The sequence below is a fragment of the Salvelinus fontinalis genome, chromosome 15 (assembly GCF_029448725.1).
Source record: "Salvelinus fontinalis isolate EN_2023a chromosome 15, ASM2944872v1, whole genome shotgun sequence".
Taxonomy (NCBI): domain Eukaryota; kingdom Metazoa; phylum Chordata; class Actinopteri; order Salmoniformes; family Salmonidae; genus Salvelinus; species Salvelinus fontinalis.
In genome coordinates this window covers 43,046,554-43,063,537 of record NC_074679.1, presented here as the reverse complement: position 1 = coordinate 43,063,537, position 16,984 = coordinate 43,046,554, and the positions used below count along the sequence as shown (strand labels likewise).

Here is a 16,984-nt window from a genome sequence, read left to right as displayed (position 1 = left end):
ATGCGAGTGGCGGGACAAACAACCAATAAAAGATTCTTCACTCAGGCCACCACCCCCCCCCCCCCCCCCCCCCCACCCCACCCCATCCCAAACGCTTCCTTGTCTGTGAACAACTAGAGCTGATCAAACTTGTCGTCAAGACGGTGTCGGTCCGCCGGAGAAGTGGGGCAGTCCTCGGACTTTTTGTATATTTCTCCCGCGTATTATTGTTTCAACGATCCACAACCGAACCGGTAAACCTCCCTTGTATTCTTCCTCTAGTATGCAACATTGTTATCCGGTTTGAACATCGGCGTTTTTATTGATAATATCAGAAATAGATTGTCAGTCATTGAGCACATTTTCATGTGGTTGGTTGGAATAGCTTCACTTTTGTGTGTGAGACTGACTGGGAAGCATGTGTCATTAACAAAGGCTGGATTTCCTCTTAAATTGTCGTCAACTTTTACAATATTCGGGTCATTGCCCTTTGTTTATTGGCTATGTTTACTGTTAACTTTTATGTAATAAGTATTTCTGGCTTTCTTTTTCCCTCATTTCTTTTGAAAGTCAGAGGACCGATCAAGAGAAGACGAAGATAAAGAAAGATGCCGCTTCTCCACAGAAAGCCTTTCGTCAGACAGAAGCCCCCAGCGGACCTAAAACCAGATGAAGAAGTATTCCTTTGCAAAGTCACGCATGAAATCTTCAGGACTTATGAGTACGTGAAGTCCAAACAAATAACTTAATTACAATGTCAGAATCATTATAGAAAATCACTATCAAATATTGTCTCAACTCGAGTGAGAAAAGTTAAACCGAAGTGACAGCAAACGTTACTTAGCTAAAATCAACTGCAATGTTGGAAGACCGACAAAATACTTACTATTATAAACTAGTTTCAATATCTTTAATGTATTGTCTGACTGGCACCTACTTAACTAGCCATCAGATGAAATGGGTCAGAACTGCAATTTATATCCAGTTCAGTTGTCATTGTTTGTTAGGCGTAACGTTAGCTAGCTAACTAAATCATTGCTAACTAGCTAGCCAAGCGGCTACTAGTGTTGAAGCGTGTAGCTAACGTTACCTCTACCAGTTGAGCTAACCAAGTATTTAGTTGGGCCTGCTAGCCAGCTAGAAGCTAGCGCTGCAAACTATTCAACTTGAGTCGACTTTAATTTGAGTTATGGTTGTTATTGCCACAATGTAATGTAATATCTGTCGAATAATATGTTGATGTACCAATCTTGTTGAAAGTTATGGGACGGTTTTCTGCTCACATAAGTCGAAGGATGAGGGCAGATCTGCTCCTCGCAACTTTTCTGTCTCAGCGTGAGAAACGTGGTCGGGGCTATTGTTGTGTGATTGTTTATTGTTGCTAGCTAACTAGTAATCAAAAATGCTAACTGTGTTATGTAGTTGATAGTGAATATTTTTGGGGGCAAATTGTTACCCATAGACAACGACACATTTTTGACTTACCAACGAATAACAAACTCTGACCCAAAAAAGTAAACAATGGCAGCCAGATCCATATATTCCAGACAAACCACAAGTTGGCCATGGTATGTTTTTATTGCAAATTTAGTACAGTGATGGACAACTTAGTTTTGTTTATTATTTTAAAACTATTTAGAAGATGGACTATTTTATGTTTGTTTAAAAAAAAAAAAAAAAAATGTGATGTATGGTTTCTTTGGAATTGTAATTACTCGTGACAGATTTATCAACATGACTAAAGAAACTTCAGGACCGAGGTTTTTCAAGATCCTGTCTATGTGCAGAGACCTTGGAAAAGCCTCAAGTTTACAGTATACAGAGATAAGCAGGGCATAAATTGTATGCAGCAATGTTTTCAACAGTGATCTGGGGAGCATGGGTTTTCCTGGCCTCCTGTGATTGTGTGGGCAACAATATTTTGCCTCTATCCAGAAAACGTGCAAAATTGGTGAACACTCATTTCATGCTGTCACACATTAGGGCCCTGGTTGAAAGTAGTACACCAGTGGAGGCTGGTTGGGGGAGCTGTAAGAGGACAGGCTCATTGTAATACCATTCCAGCCATTACAATGAGCCTGTCCTCCTATAGCTCCTCCACAGTAGTACACATGAGGGAATATGCAATGACCTGAACCACCCTGTCTCCCCACAGTGAGTTCTTTGAGAGGACCATCTTGTGTAACAGCCTAGTGTGGAGCTGTGCGGTGACAGGCAAACCTGGCCTGACCTACCTGGAAGCACTGGAGAGTGAGAAGAGGGGCCGTCGTAGCCTGCAGAGCTTCCCCTCATCCCTGGTGGTCCCCTTGCTGCACCTCACAGCCCTCACATACCGTACCCGGCTCCACGAGATCTGTGATGATGTGTATTCTTATGCCAGGGAGAGGTTTTTTCCTGGGGAGATCGTGGATGTTGTGAACCGCTCCGGTACCAGGTAAAGTGTTGATTTATCCATATGACCTCACCTAGCATCATCAGCTTTACTTTACTGTACTCTTGGTGTTCTTAGTCACACCAGTGTCAGGTAGTAATTTTATCCCTATGATGATCTCACCTACCCTCATCACAAGTGTTGTTGGTTTTATCCATATGACCTCACCTAGCATCTTCAGTTTTACTTTATTTTACATATATGACCTCATCCAGTGTCATCAGTTTCACTTTTCACCATTTGGTTTTAAATCATCTTCCTGAAAGAGTTCAATGCCTTTTACTGTCTCTCCTTATGAGCCACTGATGGTTTCCCTATTTAGCCGAAGGAAAATTCACTAAATGTTTTATGTTCGCTAGCATTACCTCTGTGACAGTAGATTCCAGCTCTTTGACAGTGGAATCATGTGCTCTGTAGTAAACAGATACATTGTTTTGTCAACATGGTCGAGTTGGCGTGAGCTGTTTGGAGATGGGCACCAGAGGAGAACTGATGACTGGGTGTGGTCCAATGACTTCTGTGTCCCTCCGTCATATCTGCCAGCTTTGTCTGTACAATACCCACAGGTCAATCTTATTTAGCAAAACTCTAACCATTAACCCTCATACCACCAGTCTGTAATCCTTTGGCTCTTAGGTTATAGAATCTACTGAGCATATGGATTAAATCACTATAAAGGGCCCTCTTCTGTATTCTGAGAGGAGATCAGTCAGCCATCGTGAGCTGACCTTGCTGTTTGGAGATAACACAACAGTAGTGAGTGGGTGGAGCTAAGGCGAGTGCTGTGGTTGGCTAAGCCAGCACAAGGAGTTGTCCCAGACATCACCTCATCACGGCTTGGCGGTAGGCAGCGCAGAGAGGCAGCCAGCCAGACAAGAAGAAACATGGACCCACAGCAGGGGAGGAGGGAGGGAGAAGGCATAGGGGAAGCAGGCGCATGCAGGGACAATTGCCATGTGGCTTGTGGCTGGGCTGGGCTCTGAGGGATTTACTCAGCCAACATGCTCTTGTCAGTTGTTTCTGACTTGAGTGCTTAGCCTGATGTGCCTAAGTTAAATGCCTGTACGCAGGCATTTAAGCAGGCATCAGTGTTTCTGGCCTAGTATTTTGGTTAGGCCAGTGGATTAGGTATTAGTGAGGGCATGTCTCAAGTTACAAATACTCTTGTTAAAGTCCGGGCATCTACCAATGACTATTATTTCAATTCTAATACCATGATTATTGTTACAAGTACAGTTACTAATAGTTACTACACTTATTTCATTCAAGATTGGATGTGTTTTTTTTTTTAGAGCCCGACCGATAACTCGGTTGACAGATTTAATATCTGCCGATAATAAAGCTAACAGAAATATTTGTATCGGCCTTTATTCCACCGGTAAAGCACCACTATTATGTACATAGAATGAACAAATACGTGTGCTAATTTGTTATTTTTAGAAATGTTCAATGGTTGCCTCAACGAGCTCCTCATTCAACATCATTCTTTCTGTAAGTCACAACGTGAGAGTCAGAGTGGGCATAGTGAGTTGACTGTGAGCAGCTTGCCAGCGACAGTATATTTGAATAAGTAAGTCATCAAAAGTACGCTCAAGCAAGCAGCCCTGTCCTCAACGCATGCTCACTTGGTTAACGTTAGCAGGCTAGCTAACCAGCAATGTAGTTAGGCTCTATTTAGCCAGCAAGGTAGTTAGTGTAGCTAGCTAGCAAGCAATCTGTGCCACTTATGTGTGACCCTGGACTGGCGCCAAAGTCAACACTGACTCATCCTTCATACAAACAATAGGCCCAGACAGTAACAGTATAATGCTAGTGGGCTTATTTAGTTGACGCAGATATTACCGTTCGGGCCATTGTGTTTTATTCATGATGAGAAGATTAGCTAAATTGGAAAGTGTGACTAAAACCAGTGCGGCAAGCATTTAACTTTAATGTTTTGTCATCGGTGCATGCCATTTGCAGTTGAAATGTATAGCCAATACATTTTGTATTGAGTAAGTGTAATTTACATTATGGTTTTACTTCTTATGGCTGCAGGGGCAGTATTGAGTAGCTTGGATGAAAGGTCCACAGAGGTGCCCAGAGTAAACGGCCTGCTCCTCAGTCATAGTTGATAATACTTGCATATTAGTATTAGATAGAAAACACTCTGAAGTTTCTAAAACTGTTTTAATTATGTCTGTGAGTATAACAGAACTCATATGGCAGGCAAAAACCTGAAGTTCCACTTCCTGTTTGGATTTTTTCTGAGGTGGCAGATTTTCAACCAAGCTCTCATTGAAATTACAGCGAGATATTGATGAGTTTTCACTTCCTACGGCTTCCACTAGATGTCAACAGTCAATAGAACTTTGTCTGATGACTAATGTGAAGGGGGGCCGAAGGAGACAGGAATTAGTCACCACTGCCATGAGCTGACCACGCGCGTTCACGTGATAGGCAGCTCCGTTCCATCGCTCAACTGAAGTCAATCTAATTCTCCGGTTGGAACGTTATTCAAGATGTATGTTAACAACATTCTAAAGATTGATTCAGTACATCGTTTGACATGTTTCTACTGACTGTTATGGAACTTTTGGACATTTCTTCACGTTATAGTGGATGTGCTTTGTGACTTTGGAATTGTTTACCAAACGCGCTAACCAAAGTAGATAATTGGACATAAATAACGGACATTGTCGAACAAATCAAGCATTTATTGTGGCCCATGGATTCCTAGGACTGCATTCTGATGAAGTTCATCAAAGGTAAGGAAACATTTATCATGTATTTTCTGGTTTCTGAGTCCAACATGGCGGCTAATCTGGCTATTGTTCTGAGCTCCGTCTTCGATTATTGCATGGTTTATTTTTCCGTAAAGTTTTTTTGAAATCTGACACAGCGGTTGCATTAAGGAGAGGTATATCTATAATTCCATGTGTATAACTTGTATTATCATCTACATTTATGATGAGTATTTCTGTTGAAACGATGTGGCTATGCAAAATCACTTGATGTTTTTGGAACTAGTGAATGTAACGCGCCAATGTAAACTCAGATTATTTTATATAAATATGAACTTTTATCAAACAAAACATACATGTATTGTGTAACATTAAGTCCTATGAGTGTCATCTGATGTAGATCATCAAAGGTTAGTGTGTCACGTTCCTGACCTGTTTTCTCTTGTTTTGTATGTGTTTATTGGTCAGGGCGTGAGTTTTGGGTGGGCAGTCTATGTTTTCTATTTCTATGTTGGGATTTTGTGTTCGGCCTGGTATGATTCTCAATCAGAGACAGGTGTCTATCGTTGTCCCTGATTGAGAATCATACTAAGGCAGCCTGGGTTTCACTTGTGTTTTGTGGGTGTTTGTTCCTGTGTCAGTGTTTGGGCCACACAGGACTGTTTCGGGTTTGTCACGTTTGTTGTTTTGTATGTTGAAGTGCTTTGTTGTTTTGTCATTAAATAATGAACACTTATCCCTCCGCATCTTGGTCCGATCCATGCTCCTCCTCGTCCGAGGAGGAGAACGACATTGACAGTCGTTACATAGTGATTCATTTTATCTCTAGTTCTGCTTTTTGTGACTGCTATATTTCACTGGAAAAATGGCTGTGCTTATTGTGGTTTGGTGGTGACCTAACATAATCGTTTGTAGTGCTTTCGCTGAAAAGCATATTTGAAATTGGACACTTTGGTGGGATTAATAACAAGATTACCTTTCAAAATGATATAAGACACATGTTTTTTTGAGGAATTTTAATTATGTTATTTCTATTGTTTGAATTTGGCGCCCTGCACTTTCATTGGCTCTTGTCATATCGATCCCGTTAGCGGGGTGCAGCCATAAGAAGTTAAGTAAGAACATTTTCATAATTAACAGCTAGCGTGTTCTTGTCATAGCAGACAGTACATTGTGATCACAAGTCAGAGCTAGAGAGAAGAGATGGAAATCCCATTGGGAAATGAAGGACCGTGTAATGCCGCACACAACAGACGGTCGACCAATCGCGTTCACGTTGTCATGTTGCGTCATTCGGTTGCTAAGGTAATGGTCATGCAATCTCTTCTCGAAGTCATGGTATGAGTCGAAACCTGCTCATTTTCCTCTGTCGCCATACCAGAGCTATACAATATGACAGAACAAGCTAATTATCTGACATTTCTGAAAATATTTGTAATGTTGTACTTGTTAACGAAATTCATGGTAATGTTGTGTTTTTGAGCTAGCGGCCCATTGACGCCCATACACTACATGAAGAAGAGCTCTCCTTGTCAGAGTCGCCCAGAATGCACTGCGTGGTCCATTGATGATGCATTGGAAACGTACACAATGGGTGTTAATACGATTCCAATGACGTTTCCCAGCTCCTCAAAAGTATCTCTGAACAACCTCTCCTTGCGAGATTACTATAGTGTTTCTATGGTAGCCTAGTGGTTAGAGTGTTGGTCCAGTAACCGAAAGGTTGCGAGATCAAATCCCCGAGCTGACAAGGTAAAAATCTGTCGTTCTGCCCCTGAACAAGGCAGTTAACCCATTGTTCCTAGGCCGTCATTGTAAATAATAATTTGTTCTTAACTGACTTGCCTAGTTAAATAAAGTTGTAAATAAATATATATATATACTCCACACTGCCCTTTCCCACCTGGACAAAAGGAACACCTATGTGAGAATGCTATTCATTGACTACAGCTCAGCGTTCAACACCATAGTGCCCTCAAAGCTCATCACTAAGCTAAGGACCCTGAGACCTAACACCTCCCAATGCAACTGGATCCTGGACTTCCTGACGGGCCGCCCCTAGGTGGTAAGGGTAGGTAACAACACATCCGCCACGCTGATCCTCAACGTAGGGGCCCCTCAGGGGTGCGTGATCAGTCCCCTGCTGTACTCCCTGTTCACTCATGACTGCACGACTCCAACACCATCATTCATTTTGCAGATTTCACAATTGGTAAGCCTGATCACCAACAATGACGAGACTGCCTATAGGGAGTTCAGAGACCTGGCCGTGTGGTGCCAGGACAACAACCTCTCCCTCAATGTGATCAAGACAAAGGAGGTGATTGTGGACTATGGGAAAAGAGGACCGAGTACGCCTCATTCTCATCGACGGGGCTGCAGTGGAGCAGGTTGAGAGCTTCAAGTTCCTTGGTGTCCACATCACCAACAAACTAACATGGTCCAAGCACACCAAGACAGTTGTGAAGAGGCCCCGACAACAACACCTTTTCCCCCTCAGGAGACTGAAAAGATTTGGCATGGGTCCTCAGATCCTCAAAGTTCTACAGCTGCACCATCGAGAGCATCCTGACTGGTTGCATCGCTGCCTGGTATGGCAACTGCTCGGCCTCCGTCTGCAAGGCACTACAGAAGGTAGTGCGAACGGCCCAGTACATCACTGGGGCCAAGCTTCCTGCCATCCAGGTCCTCTATACCAGGCGGTGTCAGAGGAAGGCCCTAAAAGTTGTCGAAGACACTAGCCGCCCCAGACAGTGTTCTCTCTGCTACCGCGCGGCAAGCGCTACCGTAGCACCAAGTCTAGGTCCGAGAGGCTTCTAAACAGCTTCTACCCCCAAGCATAAGACTCCTGAACATCTAGTCAAATGGCTACCCAGACTATTTGCAGTGCCCCTCACCCCTTCTTTACACCACTGCTTCTCTCTGTTTTAATCTATGCATAGTCACTGCAATAACTACCTACATGTACAAACTACCTCAATTAACCGGTGCCCCCTCACATTGACTATCGGTACCCCCACTGTATATAGTCTCGCTATTGTGATTTTACTGCTGCTCCTTAATTCCTTGTTACTTTTACCTCTTATTCCTATCTGTATTTTTTAAAACGTTATTGTTGGTTAGGGGCTTGTAAGTAAGCATTTCACTGTTGTATTTGGCGCATGTGACTAATAAAATTTTATTTGAGGCTGTTATAGCTGTCAAAGGTGCTGCAACGAAGTACTGAGTAAAGGGTCTGAATATTTTTGTAAATGTATTTCAGTGTTATATTTTGAATATATGTTAAATTCATAACTGGTTTTGCTTTGTCATTGTGGGGTCTTGTGTGTAGATTGGAGGGGAACTATCTATCTTATAATTAGACTAGTGTAAATTTGAAAAAAAGTGTAAACGTCTGGGTCTGAATATGTGCTGTATATCGGTAATCAGTGACTTTTGCCTCCCCAAAAGCTGGTATCGGACCCAAAAATCCCATATTGGTTCGGCTCTACTGTTTTTCATTCCATAAAATGTGTTTGGGATCTTTCCTACAGGCAGCCGTGTGAAATCCTGGATGTTCAGTCTCCCCACCATTCCAACAAGCCGGTCAATGGGCATGCCAAACTTCAGATGGACGGGGACTCCATAGTCATCAGTGACAGTGACGAGGATATCCCCAAATCAAAGGCCAATGGGTCAGTCCGTAAGATTCGCAATTCAAAGCTGCCTCTGAAATGTCACCCTATTCCCTATATAGTGCACTACTTCTGACCAGAGACCTCCGACCCTGGTTAAAAGTAGTGCACTATGTAGGGATTAGGGTGCCATTGCGAATGCACAGTCTTTATCTATGTCCATTTTGGCTTTGATTAAAAACCTTTTTTGGCTCTTCTCCCCTTATGTCTAAAGGAAGAAGAAGAAATCTGTCAACCCTTCTGTGTTCAAGTACAAAGTGCAGCCCATCAAGGAAGGCAGTGAGGCCATATTCACAAAGGCTGGTCAGATGAGGTGAGTCGACTATTAACTACGTCCACTGACTACCGACCATGCACTGTTACTATTGTGGTACACTTCACAATACATTTGCCTTCCTGCTAAGCAGCTTATTGTTAATCGACAGTCAATCCCCTCGTTCTTTTTAAATATAACTAAGCGTTATACCTTCTCTCTTTCGCACTTATTTTAGCCGTAAGAAGAACACGTTTTCACGGGACAGATTAAAGTTGCTGCTCAAACAGCACTGTGAACCACAGAATGGAGTCATCATGCTCAAGGTATGATTTAACGCTGGAGTTTTGAGTTTTAATGGAATGTCAGTCGGTGTTCCTTTTTAAGCAAAAACCATTTCAAACGTGGAGAACAGGATTGTCTTGTGTCACATTCATTTGAATCCAGTAAATGTCATTTTTCTCCAGTGTTGCTAACTGTTTCTTGTTTGTGATTCACACTTAGGCATCAACTGTTTCTAAGTACAAGTTGGCAGAACAGCACTTCTCCCAGTTCTTCCCTGACGAGCCCCCTGTGTTTGTCTTTAGTCCCCCTCCTAAAGGGCGGGGCAAACCCAAGAATGTTTCTTCTCCTAGAGAGGTGAGGATTGGTAATGTCTTCATCCCAAATGGCCCTATGGGCGGGCCTTGGTCAAAAGTTCTGCACTGTATAGGGTGCCATTTGGTCAAGCATTACTCAGTGAAGATATAACCATTTTATTACATTGTAATGATAACTGTTATAATTTTTGGACTTCCATAAAGGTTTTCTCCAGTGGACTTGTTAGTAAAGACCTCTATGAATTGTAAATCGTCTCAAGACTCAATAGCATTTTCATAATTTCCTTTAGATGGAATACAACTTACTGAAAGCAGCAGAGAAGCTTCGTCTGATGCAGCAGAAAGAGGAGATGATGGCTACGGGTGAGTCCAGTATATTATAGTAGATAATAGTTAGCATGTAAGTGCAAAAACTGGTGCACTGTTGTCATGTAAGTTCTAATGAGACCGTCCCAAGATATGTATGAATGATCCCACAATTTGGCTGCCGTGCATTCAGACCCCTTGACTTTTTCCACATTTTGTTACGTTACAGCTTTATTCTAAAATGTATTTAAAAAAAAAAAATCCCTCATCAATCTACTCACAATAGCCCATAATGACAAAGCGAAGACAGGTTTTTAGACATTTTTGGTAATGCATTTAATATATATATAAAAGAAACAAACATATTTATATAAGTATTCAGACCCTTTGCTATGAGACGCAAACTTGAGCTCAGTTGCACGCTGTTTCTATTGATCATCATTGAGATGTTTCTAGAACTTGATTGGAATCCACCTGTGGTAAATTCAATTGATTCGACATGATATGGAAAGGCACACCTGTGTTTTTAAGATCCCACAGTTGACAGTGCATGGCAAAGCACAACCAAGCCACGAGGTCGAAAGAATTGTCCATAGAGCTCCGAGACAGGATTGTGTCGAGGCACAGATCTGGGGAAGGGTACCAAAACATTTATGCAGCATTGAATGTCCCCAAGAACAGTGGCCTCCATTTTTCTTAAATGGAAGAAGTTTGGAACCACCAAGACTCTTTCTAGAGCTGGCTGCCCAGCCAAACTCAGCAATCGGGGAGAAGGTCCTTGGTCAGGGAGTTGAACCTGATGGTCACTCTGACAGAGCTCCAGTGTTCCACTGTGGAGATGGGAGGACCTTCCAGAAGGACAACCATTTCTGCAGCACTCCACCAATTAGATCTTTATGGTAGAGTGGCCAAACAGAAGCCACTCATTAAAAGGCACATGACAGCCTGCTTGGAGTTTACTGAAAGGTACCTAAAGGACTCTGACAATGAGAAACAATATTCTCTGGTCTGATGAAACCAAGATTGAAGTATTTTGCCTGAATGCCAAGCGTCACATCTGGAGGTAACCTGGCACCATCCCTACGGTTAAGCATTGTGTTGGTAGCTTCATGCTGTGGGGATGTTTTTTTTTACAGCGGCAGGGACTAGGAAACTAGTCAGGATCGAGGGGAAAATAAATGGAGCAAATTTCAGAGGTCCTTGATGAAAACCTGCTCGAGAGCACTCAGGACATCAGACTGGGGTGAAGATTCACCTTCCAACCGGACAACGACCCTAAGCACACAGCCAAGACAACGCAGGAGTGGCTTCGGGACAGGTCTCTGAATGTCCTTGAGTGGCCCAGCCAGAGCCTTGACCTGAACATCTCTGGAGTGATCTGAAAATAGCTGTGCAGCAACACTCACCGTACAACCTGACAGAGCTTGAGAGGATCTGCAGAGAAGAATGGGAGACACTCCCCAAATACATGTTAGTAGCGTCATACCAAAGACTTGAGGCTGTCAAAGGTGCTTCAACAAAGTACCGAGTAAAGGGTCTGAATACTTATGTAAATGTGATATTTCCGTTTATTTTTTTATACATTTACAAAAACATCTAAACCTGTTTTTGCTTTGTCATTTTTGGGTGTTGTGTGTAGCTTGATTAGGGGGAAAAAAACAGATTTAATCTGTTTTAGAATAAGACTAATGTAACAATGTCAAGGGTTCTGAATACTTTCCGAATGCGCTGTGTATCTATATATCCAGAATTGTCCAGAACGTCACATTAAATCAATATGTTTTAGTTACCACAATATCTATTTTGTTCAGCACATGAAAAGGCCAAGCTGAAGAGGGAGAAAGAAGATAATCTGGAAGCCAAAAAGAAAGAGAAGGAGGACAAAGAAAAGAAGAGAGAAGAGATGAAGAAGATGTTTGAAGAGGAGAAGCAGAGGAGGAAAGTAGAGAAGGAAAAAGTGAGTTGATATGAGGAACTTATTTTTTAAAATTAATTTCATTATTTGATTTGTACACCACACAACTTCTCATTTTACTTAATATAGATTATACTGTTTATCATTATACTGTATTGCAGGAGAGGGAGAAGCTGAAGGAGGAAAAGAAGCAATATGCAGAGCGACTGAAGATATGGAGCAAACCCAGAGAAGACTTGGAGTGTGAGGACCTGAAGGTGAGCAGCCCCAGAACTATCATCCTCCATAGTTGAAACATGTTTACTTTTTCTATTTAATACAATAACGTTTTGTTTTCCTGGGCCCAGAGTTGTTTGTGCTGTGTATCCAGTTCATATGGTCAGTATGAGTTAGCTATAAAGCACAAACGCACCTGGGACCAATGTTCCCTCAAGGCTACTGTGGCAATTTGATCGTAATGTAGACCTACCAGAGTGGCCTACCTTCAAAAACAATGGAGAAAATGCATCCCATAACATTTTAACATGCAAATAGCTGTTCTATCAGTCAGCCTACAGTAGCAGTCAATGTGTGATGTTCAATGTAGGCCTACATTCCATGAGACTTTTGAACAAAACATGCAGGGCTTGACCTGTTTATCCACTTGTCCTTCAGACAAGCAGGTGACAATGTTTTATGTAAGAAACTACTTTACAAAATACAATGCATTATTACAGAGAATCAGACTAATTATGCTACCCTTTGCATATTGGTCACTTTGGCTTATTCAAGCCTGTCTCAAAATACAATACTGCCCCTTTAAGACAAAAAGCTCTTTACCTGGCTCGCTTTTCCAAGACTGCTAGAAATGTACATGTTTTGTGCTCTTGTAGGAAGCAATCACTCCCCCCATTGCTGACTACAAAAGATATATAACTGGGCTAAGAAGTCACTAACTAGCAAAGGATATGAACAAATGTGCACATGTGACTACTCTCGCTTTGATCCCAAACCAAGCGCATCTACTGACCACTCATGCTTTAAACACAGTCCAGTTGAAATTGCTTGTTAGAATCCTATGGGTTCGTAGCTTCATCCCCGTAGCACGCGCACACACACACACACACACCAATTGATTAATGGACTGCTGAATGTACACTACCGTTCAAAGGTTTGGGGGCACTTATAAATGTCCTTGTTTTTGGAAGGAAAACACTTTTTATTTTAATTTACAATAACATCATTGATCAGACTTACAGTGTAGACATTGTTAATGTTGTAAAAAATGACTATTGTAGCTGGAAACAGCTGATTTCAAATAGAATATCTACATAGGCGTACAGAGGCCCATTATCAGTAACCATCACTCCCTTGTTCCAAAGGCACGTTGTGTTAGCTAATACGTTTATTGTTTTGAAAGGCTAGAAAACCCTTGTTGAAAAGTTGAAAACTGTTGTTCTGATTTTAAAGAAGCCATAAAACTGACCTTCTTTGGACTAGTGAGTATCTGGAGCATCAGCATTTGTGGGTTCGATTTCAGGCTCAAAATGACCAGAAACAAATACCTTTCTTCTGAAATTCGTCAGTCTATTCTTGTTCTGTGAAATGAAGGCTATTCCATGCGAGAAATTGTCAAGAAACTGAAGATCTTGTACACTGCTGTGTACTACTCCCTTCACAGAACAGCTCAAACTGGCTCTAACCAGAATAGAAAGAAGAGTGGGAGGCCCCAGTGCACAACTGAGCAAGAGGACAAGTTCATTAGTGTCTAGTTTGAGAAAACAGACGCCTCAGAAGTCCTCAACTGGCAGCTTCATTAAATAATACCTGCAAAACACCATTCTCAACATCAACAGTGAAGAGGCCACTCTGGGATGCTGGCCTTCTAGGCAGAGTTCCTCTGTCCAGTGTCTGTGTTATTTTGCCCATCTTAATCTTTTCTTTTTGTTGGCCAGTCTGAGATATGGCTTTTTCTTTGCAACTCTGCCTAGAAGGCCAGCATCCCGGAGTCATCTCTTCACTGAGAGGTCTGGCTGTAATGAAGACATTCTCAGCTCTTTTTTTTCTCTTCTCTGCTCCAAAAAGCAATTGCTGCAGGCTCTAGTTTTGTCTAATCTTGGTTATTGTCCAGGCGTGTGGTCCAGTGCTGCAAGGAAAGACTTAGTTAAGCTGTAGCTGGCCCAGAATAGAGCGGCACGTTTTGCTCTTCATTGTAGGGCTGATTTATAAATACCTGGTTTCAAGAAACCGATAAAGCAACACCTGTTTTGTGTTGACCCCAGGAAGAGTAGCTGCTGCTTTTGCAACGGCTAATGGGGATCCTAATAAAATACCAAATGGCAATAGTCTATTTGCATATAGGCCTACTAGAGCTCTGATTGGTTATGCCGCACAGGTCTGTGTAGAGTACAGGCTGAGTCTTGCATGTCATTGCAATAGAATCCTACTCTGACTCGTTCTGCCTACAATAATGTCTTGCGCAGTTAGTTTTGCATACTAAGTACTGTACGTTGCATAAGAAGTGGCTAATATTGCACCGATTCGATCACAATTCCCACAGTAAAGAGACTGAGTTTTCCCTGTTAGTTAACATTATCAATCTCGTGCTTTTCTGCGCGGGATGATATTTATTCTGCATGGCTGTCCCGGGGAGCTACGCGCACGCACACTGCTTAGAGGGAACCTTGTCTGGGACCATGCTAGTTTTTAGGGGGTTGGGACACATTGTCCTAAATGTTATCTCTAAATTGGTATATGGGATTGACTGAATGGTATAACCATTATTGTTAAATGACTTGTTCTCAATGAATTACTAGTTAAGTAAAGAATATTTAGGCTTCTGACTCACTCTCCTTTATGGCTTCATGTCCAGAATCTCCCAGCCCCAGTCCCAGTGAAGACCCGTCTGCATGCAGGGCTATTTGGAGACGCCCTCATGGTACTGGAATTCCTCAAAGCTTTCGGAGAGCTCTTTGACCTGAAGGATGAGTTTCCAGAAGGCATCACACTCGGTGAGAAACACTGGCAAAACCTTTTATTTTTACAATCACTGGTCCTGCACCTTTTAGTTTTATCACCCGTGTTTGCTTTTTGAGTATAGTTTGTCATTGCTTGTGTGAAAGTACGCTGGTACAGCGACCGTCTGGTTGTGTGTGTTTGGGTGTGTGAAGAGTTTTCTGACTGTGGGGCCCTTGTCTCTGTGTTCCAGAGGTGCTGGAGGAGGCCCTGGTAGGGTCGGACCCTGAGGGGCCGCTGTGTGAGCTGCTCTTCTTCTTCCTGTCGGCCATATTCCAGGCCCTGGCTGAGGAGCAGGAGGAGGTGGCCCGCGACCAGGTGGCGGAGGCGGACGCCAAAGGTAGGGATAGAAACGGGCCTCGACAACGCTTGTTTAGTATCAACTAGTAAACCCATTGTGATTGGTCACCAAAAAGACTTTGGATGTTATCAATAGTGACATTTCATCCAGGATGTAGGATTGACTGACATTTAGCATCATGGTGAAATCTTAGTTTGCATTGAGGTAAATCATCTTCCTTTTTGGCAGATCTGAGTGAGGCCCTGGATGATGATGCGGACCCCACCCAGTCAGCCATCAGTGCTGTGGCTTCTCTGGCTGCTGCCTGGCCTCAGCTGCACCAAGGTGAGAGAAGGACAACAGTCTTTAATATAGTCAATGTTCATATACAACTATTTGTGCATTTGTTTCTTTTCTACTGAGAGCCTGACTCTCCTGCAGTGGCTCCCAAACTGGGGTGTGCTCCCTGGGGGGGGGGGGCTGTCTGGCTTTAAACTTACTCTTGAAAGTTGTAATAGTAGAATGCAGAAGGTGCAATTTCTCAGTTGGGTTGTGTATCAGTTCCTCTTGTCTTAGAGCTATTTATAACTTGTCAGAAATGTCCAGTTCAACTAGCCCATGTCAGCTACCGTTTTAGAATTTTATGTATTGCATGAAAATAAGCTTGAAACCTGCAAAATTCTCTCCACCAACAAGAGGGGTGTGAACAGTTTATGAAACGTGTTTGTGCCCATAGAAATAGACGTGGCGCGCGCTGGATGTTTCCAAATGCTGTGAGGGGGGGTCCGAGTGATAAAGTTTGGGAACCCCTGCTCTACTGCACATGACTCTTTTTCCATAGGATGCAGTCTTTAACTATATACAGTAGTATAAACAATAACTATACAGTACATGACTCTGTCGGTGTATGTAGGCTGCAGTCTGAAGCAGTTGGACCTGGACAGCTGTACTCTGTCCGAGATACTGAGGCTGCACATCCTGGCATCGGGGGCCGACTGTAACTCCGCAAACTCCAAGTTCCGCTACCAGAAACAGGGAGGCTTCGGCTCTACAGACGACCCCTGTGTTGAGCTGAGACTGGCCAACCCGGCTCTGATCAAGAGGCTTTCCTGCACTGCTGTCTATGACCTGCTGCCAGGTGAGACAGAGACACACACCGATTGAAGCCACATGACTTGGGGTAACACTGGAGTGATCGTACAGGATTAACGCCTTGAGTGTAGCATGAGTTTAATGGATCTGTGGTGTTATGTCCCAGGTGAGAAGCTGAAGATCCTCCATGCGTTGTGTGGTAAGCTGCTGACTCTGGTGTCTACCAGGGACTTCATAGAGGACAGCGCTGACGAGCAGAGACAGGCCAAGCAGGAGCTCAGGGAACTGAAGGCTGAGCAGCACCGCAGAGAGAGGGAGGAGGCTGCCTTCAGAGTCCGCAAGAGGAAGGAGGAGAAGTTGAAAGAACAGGAGATGAAACTGAAAGAGCTAAAAGAGAAACATGAGAAGCTGATGGAAGACGAAGGAAGAAATGGCTACATGAAGACGGAAGAGATGAACACCAGCACCGAGAGCCATGGGGAAGAGAAGACCGAGAATGAAGAGGAGCAGACAACCAACAGCAAGACTAATAAGCGTAAGTAATAGCCTTCAGTCCTCTTACCCTAGATGTACATACTACTAGCAATCCTAGAAGGCTTTCACGTAGTGTGACTCGATCAATTGTTGTGGTGAACAGTAAACTGAATGCAAATGTTTTGGAACTGGAATGTTCAACATAGTTCTGTGGTCCAGGTCTGTATGCGGTTAACTATTTTCCCCTCTGGTTAGTCTCATTAT

At 43.0% G+C, this 16,984-nt stretch overlaps 1 protein-coding gene across 2 annotated transcripts in view; it reads left to right on the top strand.

The window, feature by feature from the left end:
- Positions 1-86: 86 nt before the first annotated feature.
- The window catches only part of LOC129812015 (bromodomain adjacent to zinc finger domain protein 1A-like), a 46,136-nt gene continuing 29,238 nt past the window's right edge, over positions 87-16,984 (top strand). For both annotated transcript variants that reach the window (XM_055863895.1, XM_055863894.1), the window contains exons 1-15: positions 87-233; positions 550-700; positions 2,135-2,413; positions 8,667-8,807; positions 9,022-9,120; positions 9,299-9,386; positions 9,565-9,699; positions 9,950-10,022; positions 11,777-11,922; positions 12,042-12,137; positions 14,732-14,870; positions 15,068-15,214; positions 15,404-15,499; positions 16,068-16,292; positions 16,413-16,781. In XM_055863895.1, coding sequence (XP_055719870.1) covers positions 588-700; positions 2,135-2,413; positions 8,667-8,807; positions 9,022-9,120; positions 9,299-9,386; positions 9,565-9,699; positions 9,950-10,022; positions 11,777-11,922; positions 12,042-12,137; positions 14,732-14,870; positions 15,068-15,214; positions 15,404-15,499; positions 16,068-16,292; positions 16,413-16,781 — 2,146 coding nt within the window. In that variant the 5' untranslated portion in view covers positions 87-233; positions 550-587. The remainder of the gene's footprint in view (positions 234-549; positions 701-2,134; positions 2,414-8,666; positions 8,808-9,021; positions 9,121-9,298; positions 9,387-9,564; positions 9,700-9,949; positions 10,023-11,776; positions 11,923-12,041; positions 12,138-14,731; positions 14,871-15,067; positions 15,215-15,403; positions 15,500-16,067; positions 16,293-16,412; positions 16,782-16,984) is intronic.